Source organism: Podarcis cretensis, assembly GCF_951804945.1.
Source record: "Podarcis cretensis genome assembly, chromosome: 2".
NCBI lineage: Eukaryota > Metazoa > Chordata > Lepidosauria > Squamata > Lacertidae > Podarcis > Podarcis cretensis.
The window spans coordinates 77,354,274-77,374,941 of record NC_137171.1 but is presented as its reverse complement, the minus strand read 5'-3'; the positions used below and the strand labels follow the sequence as shown (position 1 = coordinate 77,374,941).

Sequence of the window (20,668 nt, the reverse complement as noted above, 5' to 3'; positions counted from 1 at the left end):
CACTGGTCCACAAGCCTTAGCTGGTATAAGGAACTCTATACTGCAGAAGCAACCTATGCTTCTAATAAGATAGATAGATCAAGGGCCATCCCACAATGTGAAAACTTTTTTCTTGGAGGAATCGGGAGTGTTATCTCATCAAGCACAGGATGAGACCACTTCTCCCACTTCTCTAGACAGATAATACACTCACTCATGATACCTCTGTCTTCAGTTTATCGGCCTTCATCCAGTCTAATACCGCAGCCAGACATAAACTGGGTAATTCAAAAGATTGAACCTCACAGCAAGATACTCAATATATTTACTTGGAAACATGCCAAACAGTAAAGAATCAACCTGACTTTCTACTAAGTCTGTTCAGGATTACAACATTAACCTCAAACTGGGGGGAAATGTTCTCTCACTCCATTATTGTTGTGATAAGCAGGAGCTCTAAGCCTTCTGAAGGGTCCACCACTGTGCACTGGTTTCTTCCTGCTTATTTCAAACTTAATTGAAATGAAACTCAAAAATAGATTTGCTTTCCACAAGTTGACACATATGATTAAACGCTGTAAAGCAAACTAGCAAGACAACTATAATTAGCAATGTTTAATTCAAACCTACATCAGCTGCCACTTATTTTCCAGGCTTAGTTGAAGGCACTGATTACAATATTTAAAAGTATTCATGGCCTGGAAACTGCATATTCAAGGACCAAGTCAGACATCTATGTGTCTGTTTAACATGTATCTGTCAGTTTGAATATTCACAGGTGTGAAGGGGTGCATGGAGGACGGGAGCAAAACTAACCCCTCAACACCCCACTGCTTTGATTCCCTCCCCAGTCCAGCTCCAATAGTGGAAGTGATCTAGCCGGGGGGCAGGGCAGGGAGTAGTGGTTGCACTCCAATGAGTAAACAAAGTTTCCCACCCATACTGACATGTGCATGTTTAACAAACACGTGCACATTTGGTTTGGCTGCCCTTCCCTTGTGCTGGTCTCCCCACTTCTGAAGATCGTCTACTACAGCTCTATCCTTCTTCTAGAGAAGTCAAGAGCAGTGGCCAGCAGGCACAGAAACTTTGCAATACTGCCCCAATGATTTTGACTCCCTGAAGAAGATTTTTGCTGGCCTTTCAGACTTCAAGGAGGGAGTCCATCCAAAGTCATAGTTTGCTATTGATACTGAAGTAATCTGGGGTTTGTTATCTATGGTTTTTAGGCTGCTGTCCTTCACAGAGTTGCCTGGCAGTAAGTCTTATTACTTAATGATTTTTGCACTGATTGTGTTAGGTGCCCTGAACAGCTAATTATGCCCAGGCCAGACATAAACATTTGTTTTTTTTTCCAGTTGTTTCCCATAGTGGGTACATGTGCTTTTATAACAACCTTCTGCCTTTTATAACAACTGTCAACAAGCCTGCATTTCTAGAGATTGCGCCCATAGTGTTTGCATACTTTGGAGAGGACTCTAAATCCTTTATAAGGGCTAAAGTAGACATGACACTGAGGACATGTTTCCCACTGCGATCCCAATTATCAGCCCACCAGGGGATGCTATTAGCATTTCTGAAAACTACATGTTGAATGCAAGCACATGCTTAACAAAATGTCTAATTAGGCTCTGAATTGAATGCTTTGATCTGGTTCAGATAATCAAATTCTGGCCTGTTATCGTGGTCTGTTAAATGACATTAAGTCCCAAATGGGCCAAATTTTTGTACTTTGCTTTTACAACATCTTGTTGTTCCTCTGCACAAAAGTTGCTTTATACAGAGCAGGTGGGGGTGGGGGTACAGATCACTGGATTCCAACTATGAGTCCTAAGGGAATGCTGTCAGTTTAAAGGAACAGACTAAAATACTGCATGGGCCAATGAGCTGCTATAGATCTGATAAGCCATACAGAAAAAACACAGGAGGAAAAAGATAAATTATCACTTCAAAACACAACTGCGGCATCCTCAATTGTCTCCTAATTCCTCCTGACATTCAAAGCTATCTTAATAAATTCTTAATCTAATCCAGGCTGTTTTTCTTGTAGACCAGGAAGACAACACCGAACACTTAGGAGGTGCTGCCTGCATGGAGGAAATAAAGGTTGTTACTTTCCCCCCCTTTTCTCAATCTGCTGCCTTTTAACACATTTCCTGCACATGAGAAGGAAGGAACCAGACCACACCGCTGCTTTATTTCCTGTGCATTTGAAGAGGAGGTGCTTTTTAATCAAAGGACTTCCTTGCTTGATTCTCAGAGCTATGTCAAGAAGGGCTCACCCAGAACACCTTTTGTGCCATAAGCTCCATGTTCAAGTGTGGGCTTTTGGGGTCCCATATTTCACCACTGAACTAGAGAAAACGGCAATTGGGTTTTCCATGGAATGCCATTTGCTCTGGTACAGCATTAAAATGAGTGTCTTCCTGTGGAAAATGCCAGAGCAAAATTTTAAAGCGCTGCTTCGACACAGAGCTTTAAAACATGGTGCAAAAGGAAGTCTGGGTGGGCCTGTATTGGAAAGCAAGATAGATACAATTATGCTAGACATGGAATTTCATATTAGATACCAAGCTGATTAAAAAGTACTAACTTTTTTTATATAATCATTTTTATTACTTTTACATATAATCACATTGCATAACATCTTGACTAACATCTTGACACTGCCCATTTCATGAAGAACCTGAGGCTCTAAAGATCTTTCCAAAGATTGTAGCCATGGGGAAATAGGGCCATAACTCAGTGGCTGAACACAAGCCATGCAGAAGTTTCCAGGTTCAGTCCCTGGAGACTCCAGGTAGGGCTGGAAGAGATCCCCTGCCTGGATCTCTGGAGATCCACTGCTAGTAAGTGCCGGCAGTTCTGAGCTACAGGGATCAATGGTCTGATCTGGTATAAGGCAGCTTCCTATATTCCTATTATAGCAGCAGATACATTAGTTGATGAAGCTTGGTCTGTTTCAATATCATCATCACTATCATCAATTAAATATTCATATGGGGAGCCAGGGGTTCAATTTAGAGAGCAATTGGCAGGAGCAAGTTAAACCCTTCCTATAGTCCATCACATATTATTTTGAACCCAAGATGCTTAAGAAAAGAGAACTCTTAAGAAAAGGAGGACTCTCCTGTGTGGGTGTCTGAGGGCCCTGCTCCTTCTTGCCACTCACCATCTGGCCTGGGGCGGGGCCTGAAGCCTCACAGGGACTGCTGCCCTCTGCTGCCCAGGAGGACTCTCCTGTATGTGAGTGTCTGAGGGCCCTGCTCCTTCCTGCCACTCACCATCTGGCCTGGGGCGGGGCCTGAAGCCTCATAAGGACTGCTGGACTCTGCTGCCCAGGAGGACTCTCCTGTGTGGGTGTCTGAGGGCCCTGCTCCTTCCTGCCACTCACCATCTGGCCTGGGGCGGGGCCTGAAGCCTCATAAGGACTGCTGGACTCTGCTGCCCAGGAGGACTCTCCTGTGTGGGTGTCTGAGGGCCCTGCTCCTTCTTGCCACTCACCATCTGGCCTGGGGCGGGGCCTGAAGCCTCACAGGGACTGCTGCCCTCTGCTGCCCAGGAGGACTCTCCTGTATGTGAGTGTCTGAGGGCCCTGCTCCTTCCTGCCACTCACCATCTGGCCTGGGGCGGGGCCTGAAGCCTCATAAGGACTGCTGGACTCTGCTGCCCAGGAGGACTCTCCTGTGTGGGTGTCTGAGGGCCCTGCTCCTTCCTGCCACTCACCATCTGGCCTGGGGCGGGGCCTGAAGCCTCATAAGGACTGCTGGACTCTGCTGCCCAGGAGGACTCTCCTGTGTGGGTGTCTGAGGGCCCTGCTCCTTCTTGCCACTCACCATCTGGCCTGGGGCGGGGCCTGAAGCCTCACAGGGACTGCTGCGCTCTGCTGCCCAGGAGGACTCTCCTGTATGTGAGTGTCTGAGGGCCCTACTCCTTCCTGCCACTCACCATCTGGCCTGGGGCGGGGCCTGAAGCCTCACAGGGACTGCTGCGCTCTGCTGCCCAGGAGGACTCTCCTCTATGTGAGTGTCTGAGGGCCCTGCTCCTTCCTGCCACTCACCATCTGGCCTGGGGCGGGGCCTGAAGCCTCATAAGGACTGCTGGACTCTGCTGCCCAGGAGGACTCTCCTGTGTGGGTGTCTGAGGGCCCTGCTCCTTCTTGCCACTCACCATCTGGCCTGGGGCGGGGCCTGAAGCCTCACAGGGACTGCTGCGCTCTGCTGCCCAGGAGGACTCTCCTGTATGTGAGTGTCTGAGGGCCCTGCTCCTTCCTGCCACTCACCATCTGGCCTGGGGTGGGGCCTGAAGCCTCACAGGGACTGCTGCACTCCGCTGCCCAGGAGGACTCTCCTGTGTGAGTGTCTGAGGGCCCTGCTCCTTCCTGCCACTTACCACCTGGCCCAGGGCAGGGCCTGACGGGCCTCACTAGGACAGTTGCTGTTACTGCTGGAGGGGTGCAGAGTGCTTTTAAAATGTTTTAAAAAAATTTATTTTGAATTTTTTGTATGTGGGGTGGGGTGGGGTGGGGTGGATGTTTATTGGGCCTGGGAATTTGTTTGATTTTATGTTTTTGTAATTTTTATAATTTTTATTGTTTTTTGTTTGTATTGTTTTATTTGTGTTGTTGCTTTTTTGCTGTTGTTTTTTAAAGGGGTTATTTTGTTCTTAAGGGGAGGGGTCAGGGCTGCCGGGGAGTGGGCCCCAGCCCACAAAATGGCTGGGGCATGTTCCACGGGGGGGGATGCACTGGGACAACCGATCTCAGTGATCACGGGTAGGAGGAGGAGTTACGCTAAGACCAGACCATGTCATTACAGAGGAGGCAGGTTTAGTCGTTGTCTGAGGACTATCCCTGCCTCCGGGTCTGGTCCTGACCGGATGAATACTAGAATCAGCAAGGGATACCCACATGACCTGAAAGTGTTGCTGTGCAATGCCAGGTCAATGATTCATAAGACCACTGCCATCCATGACTTGATCATGGATGGAGGACTTGACCTGGCATGTGTGACAGAGACTTGGTTGGATGAAGCAGATGGGCCTGTCCTTGCCGCTGCTTGTCCACCAGGTTTCTCTTACGCACAGCAACCCAGGTCATGTGGGCGGGGAGGGGGGGTTGCAGTGATTTTTAGGAAGTCATTAGTTTGCACCAGGCGTCCTATTGGGAAGACCCAGTTTTCTGAGTGCATGTTCTGGAAGTTGGGCAATAGGGGCAGTACAGGATTCCTTTTGGTGTACCGACCTCCCCGCTGCACCAAGGATTCCCTGCCCGAGCTGCTTCAGGTCGTGGCGGATGTTCTCCTGGAGACACCTAGCTTGGTCGTCCTAGGGGATTTTAACATCCATGCCGACACGACCTTACAAGGGGCCGCTCGGGACTTTGTGGAAAGCATGGCCTCCATGGGGCTGTCCCTGAATAAGTCTGGCCCAACCCATAGCCGCGGACATGCCTTGGACCTGGTGTTTACCTCTACGGATGTTGGTGATCTGACACTAAGTAAAAGTGAAACGAAAGAAGTGCCATGGTCAAATCACTTCCTGGTGCAACTGGACTTCTCTGCGACCCATCCCCTCTGCAGGGAGGTGGGACCGATTCGGATGGTCCGCCCCCGCCACTTAATGGATCCAAATGGTTTCCAGAGAGTGGTAGGGGATGCTTTATCCCATGTTGATGGCCTTTCAGCCGATTCCCTGGTGGCCCGCTGGAATGCGGAGTTAACCAGGGCTATTGACTGTTTGGCTCCGAAGCGCCCTCTCCGATTGCATGGAGCCCGGAGAGCCCCGTGGTTTTCCACGGATCTGAGGGCAATGAAACAATCGTTGAGACGGCTAGAGCGCCGGTGGCGGATAACCCATTCTGAATCTGACCGGACACAGGTTAGAGCTCAACGTCGAGCCTACCAAGTGGCGATAGCGACGGCGAAGAAGACTTTCTTCACCGCCTCTATTGCATCTGCAGAAAACAGCAGCAGGAGACTCTTTCAGGTGGTTCACAATTTAGCGGAACCACCTGTAACATCGGGGCCCAGTACGGGCCACATGTTCTCCTGCAATGATTTTGCAAATTTTTTTGCAGATAAAATCGCTCAGATTCGGGAAGAAGTAGACTCCACCGTGGGAGCAGGGCCGGGGCGGGAGAGTGCTAGAGTCCTGTCTGGTCAAGTTGTGTGGGATCAATTCCAAGCTGTTACCTCCGAGGATGTGGACAGGCTGCTCGGACGAGTGAAGTCAACCACCTGTCTCCTGGATCCTTGCCCATACTGGCTTATAAAAGCTAGCCGGGAAGGACTGGGCGATGGGCTTCGTGGGGTGGTGAATGCTTCCCTCCGTGAGGGAGCCTTCCCAGACCCGCTGAAAGAGGCGGTTATTAAACCGCTTCTTAAAAAACCATCTCTAGATGCGGCCACGATGGCCAATTATCGCCCAGTCTCAAACCTTCCATTCTTGGGCAAGGTGATTGAGCGAGTGGTTGCTGAACAACTCCAGGCACGCCTGGAAGAAGCGGACCATTTGGATCCCTTCCAGTCGGGATTCAGGCCTCATCATGGGACTGAAACTGCCTTGGTCGCACTGGTTGATGACCTCCGGCGGGCTAGGGACAAAGGTGAGAGCTGTTTCCTAGTTCTGCTGGATCTCTCAGCGGCGTTTGATACTATCGACCATGACATCCTTCTGGACCGTCTTGAGAGGCTGGGAGCTGGGGGCACTGTCATACAGTGGTTCCGCTCCTTCCTCCTGGGCCGTGTTCAGAAAGTAGTGGTGGGGGATGAGTGTTCAGACCCCTGGGCTCTCACTTGTGGGGTGCCTCAGGGTTCTGTCCTCTCCCCCATGCTTTTCAACATCTACATGCAGCCGCTGGGAGGGATCATCAGGAGGTTTGGGCTGGGTGTTCATCAGTATGCAGATGATACCCAGCTCTACCTCTCTTTCAAATCAGAACCAGTGAAGGCGGTGAAGGTCCTGTGTGAGTGCCTGGAGGCGGTTGGAGGATGGATGGCGGCTAACAGATTGAGGTTGAATCCTGACAAGACAGAAGTACTGTTTTTGGGGGACAGGAGGCGGGCAGGTGTGGAGGATTCCCTGGTCCTGAATGGGGTAACTGTGCCCCTGAAGGACCAGGTGCGCAGCCTGGGGGTCATTTTGGACTCACAGCTGTCCATGGAGGCACAGGTCAAATCTGTATCCAGGGCAGCTGTTTACCAGCTCCATCTGGTACGTAGGCTGAGACCCTATCTGCCTGCAGACTGTCTCGCCAGAGTGGTACATGCTCTGGTTATCTCCCGCTTGGACTACTGCAATGCGCTCTACGTGGGGCTACCTTTGAAGGTGACCCGGAAACTACAACTAATCCAGAATGCGGCAGCTAGACTGGTGACTGGGAGCGGCCGCCGAGACCATATAACACCGGTCTTGAAAGACCTACATTGGCTCCCAGTACGTTTCCGAGCACAATTCAAAGTGTTGGTGCTGACCTTTAAAGCCCTAAATGGCCTCGGTCCAGTATATCTGAAGGAGCGTCTCCTCCCCCATCGGTCTGCCCGGACACTGAGGTCCAGCTCCGAGGGCCTTCTGGCGGTTCCCTCCCTGCGAGAAGCAAAGCTACAGGGAACCAGGCAGAGGGCCTTCTCGGTGGTGGCGCCCGCCCTGTGGAATGCCCTCCCATCGGATGTCAAGGCGATGGACAACTACCTGACATTCAGAAAACATCTGAAGGCAGCCCTGTTCAGGGAAGTTTTTAATATGTGATATTTTAGTGTATTTTTCATCTCTGTTGGAAGCCGCCCAGAGTGGCTGGGGAAACCCAGCCAGATGGGCGGGGTACAAATAATAAATTATTATTATTATTATTATAGTTTCACTAAAACATGCATTACTGCATTTATTGAAAGTGTTGGTGGCTCCCAAAGAGAGGTATCCCAAGGGTGAAATCCTGCAAAAGCGATCACTATGGCTGGGTGGTGTCCCCTCCCCCCACAATATGGTCCCTGTGGGTGCACATGCACCCAGTAAGGCTTTCCCTGGCATCCATGAGAAAACCTGAACCCACAGAAACAAAAACTGGCTGGTTGACCGGAAGCTTTCTTCATCCCGCCACTCCTCTTCTCTCCTTACTGACTTCTTTCTCTCTGATTGGAATTCCTCCCTTCCCTTGGAAATTCTGGCCAGAGTAAAGGAGACAATGAGCTATGGTGGATGTGGTTTGTGAAATGGGAAATGTGTGGGTGTGAAATGCAAGTGGCTATGGGTGCCGTGCGGGGAAAGGGGTGGGGGGAGATCAAATAGAGGAGACTGTTTTTGGCAAAGGAGCAAGGCACATAGGCTTTCTTATCTTGTAGAGACGGGGGCAGGGGCGGGGAGAGACAGAAGTTGGAGGCATTCCTTGTTTTTAGCAGCAGCAAAGCCATCATACTTCCCACCCAGCTCTGTGGGGAATGGTTGGAAATCTTCTCAGGGATCTGCTCTGTAAAGGCCCCACAGAAGTGGGTTGAGTGGCTGGGGAGCAGTTCTGCAACTCTCCCCAACTAAATAACTCAGTGAGGCAAAAGTACCTCTACACCTGTGGCTTTGCTCTCCTTCCCTGTGATCTACTTCACACCCACCCACCCGACAGTATTTTCCCCTGTGGCGAGTATATGCCAAACCTATTGTGTGGGTTCAATTCATTGTGTAGGTTCAACTTGTGATCCATTCTTGACTGCCTTCATAAGCCCCTCTTTTAATTTGATGGTGGCTTGGAGAGGAGACGCCTTGTAAAAATCAATAAGGACAACGACCTGGATCAATGTTCTTTTGCCATGGTGGCACTGGAAAGTGATTGTTTTACAATTCAGTCCATGAAAGACAGATGTAATCTGAACGTTGATGGCGGCTAGGGGACAACCTATGTGAAAATCATGCAAATGCTGCATAATAGCCATTTTGTGACTGGTGGTTTTTTCCAGAATTCTGTATGTACCTACAAATCCCCAGAAGGTTGGGGTCCCCTGTACTACAGAACAAGCTCCACTGAATATAATAAAACTTATTTCCAAGTAAAAATGCCAGCAACTGATCTGTGGGGTCCCAAAAAGCACATTTTGGGTCAAATGTTTTTTATACAAAGCCACAGGGAGTGGTCATTAAGACGTGTGGCATGGCGTCATCAGAATGCAGATGGCACCCAGTTCTATTTTTTCTGCAACACTTGAATCAGGAGAGGCTGTGTGTGTCCTAAACTGGGGTCTAGATGAAGTCATAGGCTAAATGAGGACCAGTAAATCGTGATACAACAGACCCTGTGGTTGGGTGGTTGCCAAGTCTGGAAACTGTGTTGTGTAGCCTGTAGGGGTTGCACTCACTCTGAAGCTACATATGCATAGTTCAGGAGTCTTGCTAGATCCACCACTGTCACAAGAGGTCCAGGTGACCTCAGCAGCTTTGAGCACCTATTACCAACTTTGCAAATGTTGGCATACCAACTACAGCACAACCATTCTTGGACAGGGATGGTCTTGCTACATTGGCCCACACACACTGCTATCCTCGTGCTTAGGCTACTGTAGTGCACTTCATGCAGGAATACAGTGGTTCAGAAGCTGCAGCTGGTGCAAAATGCATCTGCTAGGGTGCTTAGTGGAACAACCAGCCTTACACATACTACACTGGGTGTTCAAAATCTGCACTGCCTGATTACTAACTATCAAGCCAACTTCAAGGTTTTGCCTCTGCCATTTAAAGCTCTTGACTGCCTCCTGCAGTACAGATCCAGCTAAACTTTTAAGATCTTCCAAGGAGACCCTGCTGGCCATTCTGCAAACAGCAGATTGTCACTGTCTCCATGGTAGCACCCACCTTGGGCAATCTGTGAAGCAGAGACGGTAATGGCTTTCAATTGCCTCTTTAAGATGAACATGTTTACCCAAGCTTTCATGGGCTCTTACTCTTAATTATTTCTTTGTACAGTTTTATCTGTGACATATGGTTGTGCACTATTTTTAGCTTGTATTTGTTTGGTTTTCAGGAAGTAGCATTTTTGTCGGTTTTATGTAAGCCACTTGGAGGTGCTATTGTATTAAGCGGTACAGAAATATAATAAATAAATAAATACACAAATCTCCAACAAACCATTCATCGCAGGAGCGCAGAAAATACTTCTCCACCAGCACTGCAATAGAAGACCTTACACTATTGGTCCTCTAGCCATAGTTAGGAGATCAGAAATGAGCTGCAGGCTTACATGCTATCCTCTCCTGTGGTTATTCCCCTTCCTTGATCAATATTAATATTGGGGTAGTGAATGTTATTTCTGCACTGATGTTAATCATGGTAAAGAGACCAGCACTGCTGCATTATGTACTGGCTACAGTAAAAATTTCAGATTAGGACTAAAGGAGGAGTGTCATGGGCCAGAGAGCACTCTGCACAACCAGTGGCGTAGCATAGTAGCATGTTGCCCCGGGCACATTTTCTGGAGGAGGAGCCCCCACAACAGGTTCCCATCAGACCCTGGCTCTGGCGCTGCGGAGGCAGCTTCCATCAATGGAGCTCTACTTCTGGGTCACATCTGACCCGGGGGAGTCAGTGGCAGAGAGCTGTCGCCCCTCTCCTGGGTGGGGATGTGCCACATGCAGCTCCTCCACAGCGGAGAGAAGCTGTGGGTGTGAGGTGAGCCACAGCCGGCTCCATTTGTGCCCTGCCTCCCTCAGGGCGTGCCCCAGCCCCTGGCCTGTGTTTGGACACGCTCCACCACAGTGCACAACTAAACAGCCTTGTAATGCTCAAAGCCACATTTCTGCCCAAGATTACGACTCCAACTTAGTTGCTAAAATGCCATAGAAGTCCATCACAGTACTTTCAGTTATAAAGTATCTGGTTACTTATACCGTATAAAAGATCGAATAGGCTGCTCGGGATAGTTACATGGGTGTTGATGAACACTCCTTTATCAACTGAAGAAATCTTTTCACAGTGAAATGATCTCATACCACTCATGCAGTTTTAATCTCTAGGAGCGTAGGTGTATTGGAAGGAAAGGGAGACCTTTCACTCCCTTCTATACTGAATGGCAGCCACTCTTTAGGTTACAGGCTGTTCAGAGCTCTGCATGGAAATGTTGGGGATCGAACCCTACATTGAACCTGTGCTATATGCCCCTGAGCTGCAAGTGTTCCCTCTGGAATCACTTTTCACAGCCTCACAAACTAAGGCTTAAAATGTGGCAGTCGTCCCACAAAAGGAAAATTGTATGTTAAGAATTAGATGGTGTTGTCGCAGATATAGGCTCAGAGGCCTGTTGCATTAAATGGCTTCAAGAATGGTCTCAGGAAAAAAAATGTAAAAATGATTCCAGTATGCAGCCAAGGTCAAAGATTAGTGACATCTGAAAGGCTACAAACTTTGCAAGTTTTACAGTCAAGGTTATGCAGTATAAAGCACAGACATATAAAGACAAACAGTCTTGCAACCTTGGAATTGACATGATACAATTTTTCATTCCTGAAGCAGATAAAAAAAACTGCAAGCCCTTTTTATGGGGGGGGGGCAGGGAGTGCAAGCAAAGGCAGCACAATTAAACAGTGGGGGAAATTCAATGTAACACTAAGCATATTGCTTCACCAGCACAAATAGATGAAACAAACTACCCTGTCCAACCCCACACCCCACCCTGTTCCAGTGGTTCTCAAGACCCTCCACCAAGTCAATTTGTGGGGCACAGGAAGAGGAAGGGGGGAAGCCCCATTGAGCTAATGGAAGTCCTGGTGCAATGAAGTTGCTACATAACTAACTTAGGTTCATTCACTTCATTGGAACTTCTGTGAGGGCTAGGTTGACTACAGCCCAGAATTTACCATTTGCAGACAGAATCTAGGTCGATGAATAACTGGGCTAATATACACACTGGGTTATACATGACTGCTACACAGAGGACTTCCACTGTATGCACACACCATGGTAAGTTATGGTATTACAAATTTAATATGAATAAATAAGCCTTTAATTTTGAGTGACAAACCACCAGTTTTTTCTCTAATGGCCAATGAGACTAGAGAAACATACTTGAGTACTTCCTTGTGTGGAATGTTGGGTTGTCCCTCCCCTTTTCAGTGGTAACAACTTACCGGTAATTTGTTAAAAAGAATACTTGTTTCCTTCCAGATATCATTTGCAAAATGTTCTGCTCAGCTACAAACAATGCACTAGTTCAAGAAGTATAGAGCAGATGACAACAGCATTAAATGTATATTTATTTAGTGACAGCAGTGTGCAAAAAAAGCTAAACAAATGTATGTCCCTTCTAGAAAATATTGTTTTGTGTTAATACTTGGATTCCTTTAGCCTTTGTTAAAGGCCCAACCTTTAAGGGAAGAGAATGTACTTTATCTTGACTTTTGCATTATTTACAGTGCACTTGGATACACTGTGCAATGAGACTTGCCTCCAGGTAAATGAATACAGAATTATAGCCTTAGTCCATCCTGCTACATCTACTGACAAATATTTTTTGCTTTTTTTATTTAGTAGCATAATATTATCTGAGAATTGTAGAAGTTTTCAGCCCCTCTTTCCGCTTCCACAGAAAAGTTACTCCATGTTCTAATGCTCCCACAAATCAAACAAGTTTCCTCTTTGATAGCTTTCTAATGTTTATTTTTCTGTGGTGAGTTACTGCTTAACTTTTATCCTAAGCTGCCTTAAGCACTTTTAAAAAAACAGAAACACAGACTATAAATCTTTTAAATACAAATACCTTTGTTGCTATAACTGTTTTCGTGCCCTTCACTACCAAAACTTCTTTTTTTAAAAAAAAAAATTATTAAATATTTTCTTGGGTTACAAAAGTACACACATCACCTCTGTTTTCAGATCACAGACCCTGGTTTTGATTTGTTCAAACACCAGCAACTACTCCTTAAGCCCTTAGGCATCAGCCTCTGGTTTAAAGTGTGTATTTGCCCCTGCAGCAAAAGTCCATGACAACCTTTTAAACAAAAACAAAATTCTTCCCTTTATGCTGCGTTCCCTCAACCCCACTTCTGCACAAGATCATCAACTGCTCCTTTCATAGCCTCAATTCTTCTATAATGGAAATTTCCTGTGTTATAAAAAGCTGTGTTGGGAACAACGTAAATCATGGATGGGGAAGCATATGAGAAAAGTGGGAGGTGCTCCATCAAATGTGCTGGGAAAGGGAGAAAGGGTGGCTTCCCACTACCATGGGCACCACGTAAGCACAAAGCATAAATTCCCACTTTGCAGCTTCTTTCAGCCTTTTCCATGAAACCCTCAGTTAATCTTCAGGGGCCTCTAATCTCCTGTGCCTTCACACCCCACCTTTTAAAACAAACAAACACAAACAAACCCTTTGCTCACAGAGCAGCTTTACATCTGAAAGACAGCCTAGATTGGCATATGTGCATCTATACGTATGAAGTAGCATATGTAACATGTGTCCATGCCATTCTTCAACTCAAAACTGCAACAAAGCCCATGGATGTTTAACTACTGTATGGCCACATCTACCACCCTTTTCTCTTCCTTCCCTCTGTTCTCTGCACAGCAAAATGTTTAGCACAGGCCTGCATTATTTGGTGCCCTAATGAGCTGAATGCAGGCCCCCAACCATGCCCCTGAGACTTGCCAGGTGCTCACCAACTTCCTTGCTTTTGAAATTCCTGGAAACAAAAGTCCGGTGGTTTTAGTGGGAGGGTGTGTATTTTAGGGCTGGAAAACCTTTGGCTTTCGAGGTGTAGCTGAACTGCGAGTCCCATCATCCCTGACCATTGAGAATGATGGCTAGGGCTGATGGGGGTTGGAGTCCCAAAACATCTGGAAGGCCAAAGGTTCCCCAGCTCTGTTTTATGGCAAAGGCAGGCAGATGGTGACACCAGAAATGCAATGCCTGGCCCCTCAGGAAGGCCTTTGCGGGCTAACAAGGCACAGCATGCTTTGACTTATACTAATTATACTTTGGGTTGTACTATGTGTGCTTTCTTTGTGTAGTAGTTGTTATACAAAAAAGCAGGAAGTTTACTGAGCTCCTGATCAGCTGTGTTTAGCTTAGGACCACAACTTACACATTTCTGCTTTAGCTTTTAAGTGCCTCTAGCCATATACATAAACAAATTTTTAAAATGTCCAGAACAAACTTAGTTGGTCTCTAAGGTGCTACTGGACAATTTTTTAAATTTATTTATTTATTTCGACTGTGTCACACCAACATGGCTACCTACCTGAATCTAGCCAAATACATTCATCTCCCTTTTACTGGAAGTCACCATGTACATCGGTACCTGTTGCTCATCTTCTTCACACTGCCTAAATTTAGAGTGTAACTTTAAGCAACTGTATTAATAATTTTGTGTGAAACACCTCTTGGTCAAGTAACTTCTTCCTCAGCTGTTAGTTCCTTCAGAGGAAGAAGAAGAAGAAGAAGAAGAAGAAGAAGAAGAAGAAGAAGAAGAAAGTGCTTCCTCCTTTTCTTCCTCTTCTATAATGGCCTTGTGTGAACCACTCTAGTCTAACCTTGCCTGCTTCACCATTGTTGCCCAAGTCCCCTCTACTCCATTCCTAGGATTTCAGTTGCCTGCTTCAAAATCTACTGCACCTCTCCTAGCAAGGGCAACCCTGTCATAAAGTGACATACAGCAGATTACTTTGGTCTCAGTACTGGAACACAAAAGCCTCCTACCTCTAACATTTGTGTCTTGCCCTCCCCATTTTATAGGCTTGGGACAGAAAACTGTAGGGAGCAGAGATTCTTTTACTTCCAACGCTTAGCTTATATTATCCCCCCAATAGCTCTAAGCCAGAGTGGAATGGGCGGTTTTTGTAATAATAATAATAATACTAATAATAATTATAATAATAATTGTCTGAAACTAATGCTAATGTTCAAACCTTCGCTGTCTTTTATTTATGACAAGAAGTCTTATTTATAAAGATCTTGAGGTGCAGACACGCAATTCTGAAACGCAGCAGACCTAGTCGTAGTAGACAATCGGGTGTTAACCGCTCCCCCCCCCCACGCCAGTCTGGGAATATGAAAAGCGGATTTTGGTGAGTCCGATGGCAGTGACAGTTGAGAACAAGCTCACAAAAGAGGCCTCGGAGGTTTTAAGAAAGCAAAAACAAAAACCGGGAGATTCAGACACATACACGCATGACGAGCCCCGAGTGGGGCCTCGGCGAAGCCCGAACCAATTGAGAACGCCCCTTAATCAAACATGAAAAGGACAACAGCTCTCTGTGTGACAGAGGGAGCGCCAGCTTCTCCCTCGCCTCGAAAGCCCTGGATGTCTGTCTGCTCAATGCATCTCCTTTCTCGGAAGTTGCCCAGGGTCCGAGAAGGGCGCCTTGCTTAGCCTCCCCCCACACGCTCGCCATCCATAGCGGATGCGCAGAGCACCGCCGAGCCGCTGAAACGCAAAGCCGGCCACTTCTGCGCCTCCCCGCTTGCTGACGCCTCGGCTCCCCCTCGGAGGAACTTCTCCCGGGGCAACCCGCCAGCAACCCGCTCCTCGTCCCTCTTCCCTTCCCACCATTGTTGACGCCAGGCAGGCAGGCAGACAGCCCTCGCCCCCCTCCTCCGCCTCCTCCGCCTCCAGGGTCTCAGAGAAGTCCCCCTCAACTTCCTAGCGCGTCACTCACCGCCGGGCACCAGGAGAAGGAGCGCCAGGAAGGCACAGGAGGTCAGGAAAGGGCTCCGGGCGCAGGCCATCCTCCTCCTCCCCTCAGTCAGCCCGCGAGCAGCTGCCACAGACCCACCGGGACGACTCCGCGCCTCACAACTGAGTGGCTCGCGTTGCCCGAAAGCCAAGAGCCACGGCCACGCCTCCTCCCGCCCCCTCCTCCTCCGGCTGCTTTTGCTCCAGTTGTCCCTGCGAGCGCCTGAGCGAAATGGGAGTTCCGCGGCGGCGGCGGCCGCCGTCCTTTTGCCGGCACCTCCCTCCTGCCTCTGCTTCAGGGCTGGCTCCTCCCTACCAGGTGGTCATTTCCCCGAGGGCCATGAATGAAGAAGCCCCAGAGCATGTGCAGAGCCTCTCCGTCGTCCCCCAGCGCCGCCCAACTTGGAGGTGTGTTCCCACACCTCTGGGATCAACAGCGCTGTTCGGTGCCTGCTTCCCGGGAAGGAAGCCCCACTGTGTTCGGTGAGATTTACTCCCGTGTAATCGTGTATAGTGGGAGGTGGGGCGACCTGTCGCCCTCCAGATGTTGCCCTCCATCCTTGCCCATCATCCCTGAGCATTGGGGGTGCTGTCTGGGGCTGATGGGAGCCGGAGTTCAAGAACACACGTTCTCCATACCTGCTGTGTAGGACTGCAACCTAAAAGTCCCAAGATCCGGCTCTGACAACGAACTTCTTCCTTACAACCCCTGTTGTGGTTCTTTTTTTTTTAAAAAAAGAAATCAATTACTGGAGCTCCCAGGGCTGAGACCTGCCTTGGAAGGAATGTCCTCTGGCCAGAAAGTTCTGCTCCTTAATCCCAGTTTGCGCAGGATGTCTGTAACTGACCAATGGCAAGAAATCATTCTTCATGTGGCTGGGGAAACCCAGCCAAATAGGCGGGGTAGAAATAATAATATATCATCATCATTATTATCATCCTCACATACTACTTTATTGTTATCCCACTTGTGTTGGGGCCCCCCAAGGTTCAGCCAGTCAGTTTACAACCAACCTTTAGTGTGGAGGTTGGAATGGAAATAGAAGAAGTAACACTGACAAGAAGGCATCATTGTTTAGCCCTTTCTGTAGCCACAATTATTGTAGCAATTGTAATATGCTGTGCAAGATGGTGGATGATTATTAATTGTATTTTTGGAGCTTTTATTCGAATGTATTTTATTCTACTGAAATATGAATTCCTTAGAATTCAATATGTGCTTAATTTATGCAGGTTACTTGCAGGTTCCCATTGGGTTGAAGAACAGGATGTTGGCTCTCAACGGAGGATGAGGAAATGGCCTGTCCCTGTTCTCTGGGCTGATGTTTTCCTTCCTTTTGTTGGTCATCAAGAAGTGTTTGCAAAGAAATGACAGTTTGGAGAAAGGCAAACCGGGAACAGACAGAAAACAACTTTAATGGAGAGAGTAATCTGTTCATCAGTTGTATGATTAACTGATTACAGTTTATTTAATGGCTTGCACCCATGGATATAATCCTACATTACACATGGGCAGAGCAATTCAAAAGGAGTGTGGCTCCTAACCTCCCCCTTTCTGACAGTTTTATTGCCATCAGGAATATATAAACTAGGCCAGCTTCAGGGCTGGTGTTGAGGTGTGTCCTTCATTCCAAGGTGTGTGTTGGGGGAGTGGCATGCTCCTGCAGCACATCCTTTTGGGTGAGTCAAGAGGGGCAGCCTCCTGATGGATGAAGCATAAGTCTCTCTCTTCAGGATGGGCCTCACCGTCCGCAGAAAGGGAGGCCCAGAGGATCCTCTGGTCTCTGCGATCCCTCCCAGGGACTGCAGCCTAGCTCATTTAACTGTCTTTCTTATTTCTGTAAATGTGTAGAAGTTGGTAGGATTCCACAACAGTGATCAGAAGGAAAGATGCCACGGTCTCTTGCAGGTCCTGCCAGGTTTTTCCTCATCAAAGCCATTTTGTCTGGAAATGCAACACCTTATTTTTTTGCATGTGGAAAATTAATTACCTATTTATTGTTCATTGGAATTGTTTCCCTTTTCAGCATGAGCTTCTATGCTAGCAAAATGACGTTTGTGGCAGGATGCCACATTTCTTAGCCTTGTTACTACATGCTAAACTTAAGAATATATTGCTGCATTTCCTCCTTTGTTCCCTCACAATAAATTGCACACTGCTGTAGGCCACACCTGCTCATTACCAAAGAGAAGCAGAAACGGAAGGGCATGCCAATTGCAATGCCAGTGGGAGAGGTTTACAATAAATAAAAAAATTTCAGTGAGGAAACGGATGATGACATTTCCTTCATGTGACCACTTTCGCACGCCCTCCTTGTACATCTAGTCTAGCAGTGGTGGCACCTGTGTAGGTGTAGACTCTGAGACACCTTTATTGCAGGTCCACCTTTCCAATTACTTCTTGGTGGATAGAACTGCTGTCTTTTTTTTACAGGTAGACCTGACATCCAGACAACTCTGCTGAAGTCCTCAGTTCTTTCATCCCACCCAGCATTCAATTGAGCTGCTGCTGCAAGTAACTTCATAGCAACCCCCCAACATACTGCATTTCCATAAAACAACCCAACCCAGCAGGATAACAACAATGGAATACACTTCAGGGCTGTCAAGCACTATTTAAGTCTCACCCCCACCCCCGCCCCGCAGCCCTTCACATAGCAAAATATGTTACTGCTCAGGATCCATGATCCCTCAACCACAGATCCACCACCTACAATATGATATAACAATGATGGGCTTTATATGTGATTTTGGTAACAGCAGAGTAATTTTTTAAATGCTACAATTTTATTTAATACAGTGGTACCTCGGGTTAAGTACTTAATTCGTTCCGGAGATCCGTTCTTAATCTGAAACTGTTCTTAACTTGAAGCACCACTTTAGCTAATGGGGCCTCCTGCTGCTGCCACGCCGCTGGAGCCCGATTTCTGTTTTTATCCTGAAGCAAAGTTCTTAACCTGAAGCACTATTTCTGGGTTAGCGGAGTGTGTAACCTGAAGTGTATGTAACCTGAAGCGTATGTAACCCGAGGTACAAATGTATGTGAAATAAGTAGGAAAGATCAAAACCCTTGTTTTTGTCACTACCTTTTTGTTTATGAACTGAAACACTTCTGCCCAGTCGCAGCTAGCTAAACTCATCAGCACCTAAATTGTTTTCTATGGGGCAGCAATCACTTCTTCAATAGGGAAGATTAGCATAAATGATTATAAACTAAACCCAAAAGTCTCTTGGTAGAGACAATGGGCATTTCAACTCTAGGCTTCAGCTTCATTAACATGTGATCCGCTTTCCTAAATGTCAGTAATTGCTGTGACTCATTTATTGTCTGGAAACACTGAGAAGTGCGATCAGGCAAGTTTTTCACAAAAGGAATGAGGAGATTAGTGCCTTTGCTCCACACCTCCTTTCTACAAATAGTAGAAAATTCCTTACAAATGCTAGGTACCCAAATGAGCCATGATATGCAGATTCCCAGCTTGCTTGCTTGCTTTTTTAAAAAAAGAATTGCATTGTTGCTTTTGGTAGATTGGGATCGGGAACCAGCCTGCACCCATGCAGCAGGGTGGGGTCTTCCCCTTCCAGGGTTGCAAAGGTAGTGCCCGAACACTACTGTTTTCCTGCCATTGGGTTGAGAAAGGGTGTTTGTTGATTAGTCAAGGCAGCAATTGCTCCCTCACTCTGTGCACACACCATACATTTAAAGCACTTGACATCCTCAAAAGAATCTGGGAGCTAGTTTGTTAAGGGTGCTGTGAATCTTAGCTATGTGAGGGGTACACTACAGTTCTGAGGTTTCTTTGGGGCCAGTCATGTGCTTTAAATGCATGATGTATGCACAGCCTTCAAATATAGCTACCGGTATGTATGTGTAGCAAGGGAGGCAATTTGTTGCTTTAAAATGCAAGCTTCTCTTCTTTGTCAGGAATGATAACCCATATACAGGAGGAGATGATAGGAAGAAAGAAATTATCCAGTGGCCAGTCTTGAAAGTTTTTATTTTGCTATATAAAATTAATTAAGAAGATTGAATCATTAAGGGTATTATATCTGATAGCTCCTCTGTTTAATTGTGAACTTGACCAAAGAAATAAAGGCCAGTAACTCTGCTGCCCTGTAAAAATAATCTTAAAGCTTCAAATATAATTCATTCTATTTGATTAACATGATAACTATTTTTCAAGCAGCAGCCAAGGAACGTGTTAGAGATAATTAACAGATGCCTGCTGGCCTGGAAATGAAAAAGCAAGGAATGACTCACTGTAAACTAAACGACTTTCCATTTTCCAAGCCCAGAAGTCAAAGCTTCGTTTGTAGTTCAACTAAGCCCCTCCTTTTACCACAACCTACTGCCTTCCCCCTGTGGTTATTTTTCTAGCCTGTTTCCCCAAGTTGAGAAACAACGTACATGCCAGCAGTGATTCATTTCGCAATTGGTAGAACTATGAAGAAGCAAATGAAGAACCATAATGTAACATTATGGAGGATTGCTGCTCTAAATGTGTTTTTTTCTTTTTAGTGGTGAGGCCGCCTCCTCAAGTTACATTGAGAGGTGTCTAAAACTCCCCTATGTTATTTTTCAATTGAAAGCCACCCACTTAAAATTGGTTATTTGCTGCAATTTTAAAAATAATTGGGTCAGAAAAGAACCCACCACCACACAGCACAGTTCCAGTAGGGACCAGGGCTCCCCCCCCAGCTGCTCTTTGTAAGCAAAGAAATTTGTCCAGTCACAAAGACATGATTCTAAAAGTAGTCCCATCTAGCCTGACCCTCACGTATCAACATATCAAGGCTTGCTTAGTTCTCAGATCTGACTTGTTCCGTTTCAGATTCACATAGCAGAAAAGAAAATCCTAGGACAGAGAAACAGTATTGAGTCAGAGAACACTAACCCTTCCCCCTTGACATTTTGATTTTCTGTGTGCATGATAGTCCTATGTCTTAAATAAATCATGTGAGTCTGGAGTCTGAAGTAGTACAACCAGAGAATAAGTTTACTGTCTCATCTGCTGTTTTTCAGAACGAGGCCTAAAGCTGTAGCA

General features: G+C 46.9%; 2 protein-coding genes across 2 annotated transcripts in view; one reads left to right on the top strand and one right to left on the bottom strand.

Moving 5' to 3' along the window:
* Positions 1-15,741, bottom strand: part of SHISA5 (shisa family member 5) — a 42,966-nt gene extending 27,225 nt beyond the window's left edge. Inside the window, exon 1 of the mRNA XM_079967349.1 lies at positions 15,607-15,741. Within this exon, the coding sequence (XP_079823475.1) occupies positions 15,607-15,676 (70 nt within the window). The 5' untranslated portion in view covers positions 15,677-15,741. The remainder of the gene's footprint in view (positions 1-15,606) is intronic.
* A 169-nt stretch (positions 15,742-15,910) lies between these two features.
* LOC307211071 (uncharacterized protein) overlaps positions 15,911-20,668 on the top strand; it is a 29,753-nt gene continuing 24,995 nt past the window's right edge. The window contains exon 1 of the mRNA XM_079967328.1: positions 15,911-16,106. Coding sequence (XP_079823454.1) covers positions 15,968-16,106 — 139 coding nt within the window. The 5' untranslated portion in view covers positions 15,911-15,967. The remainder of the gene's footprint in view (positions 16,107-20,668) is intronic.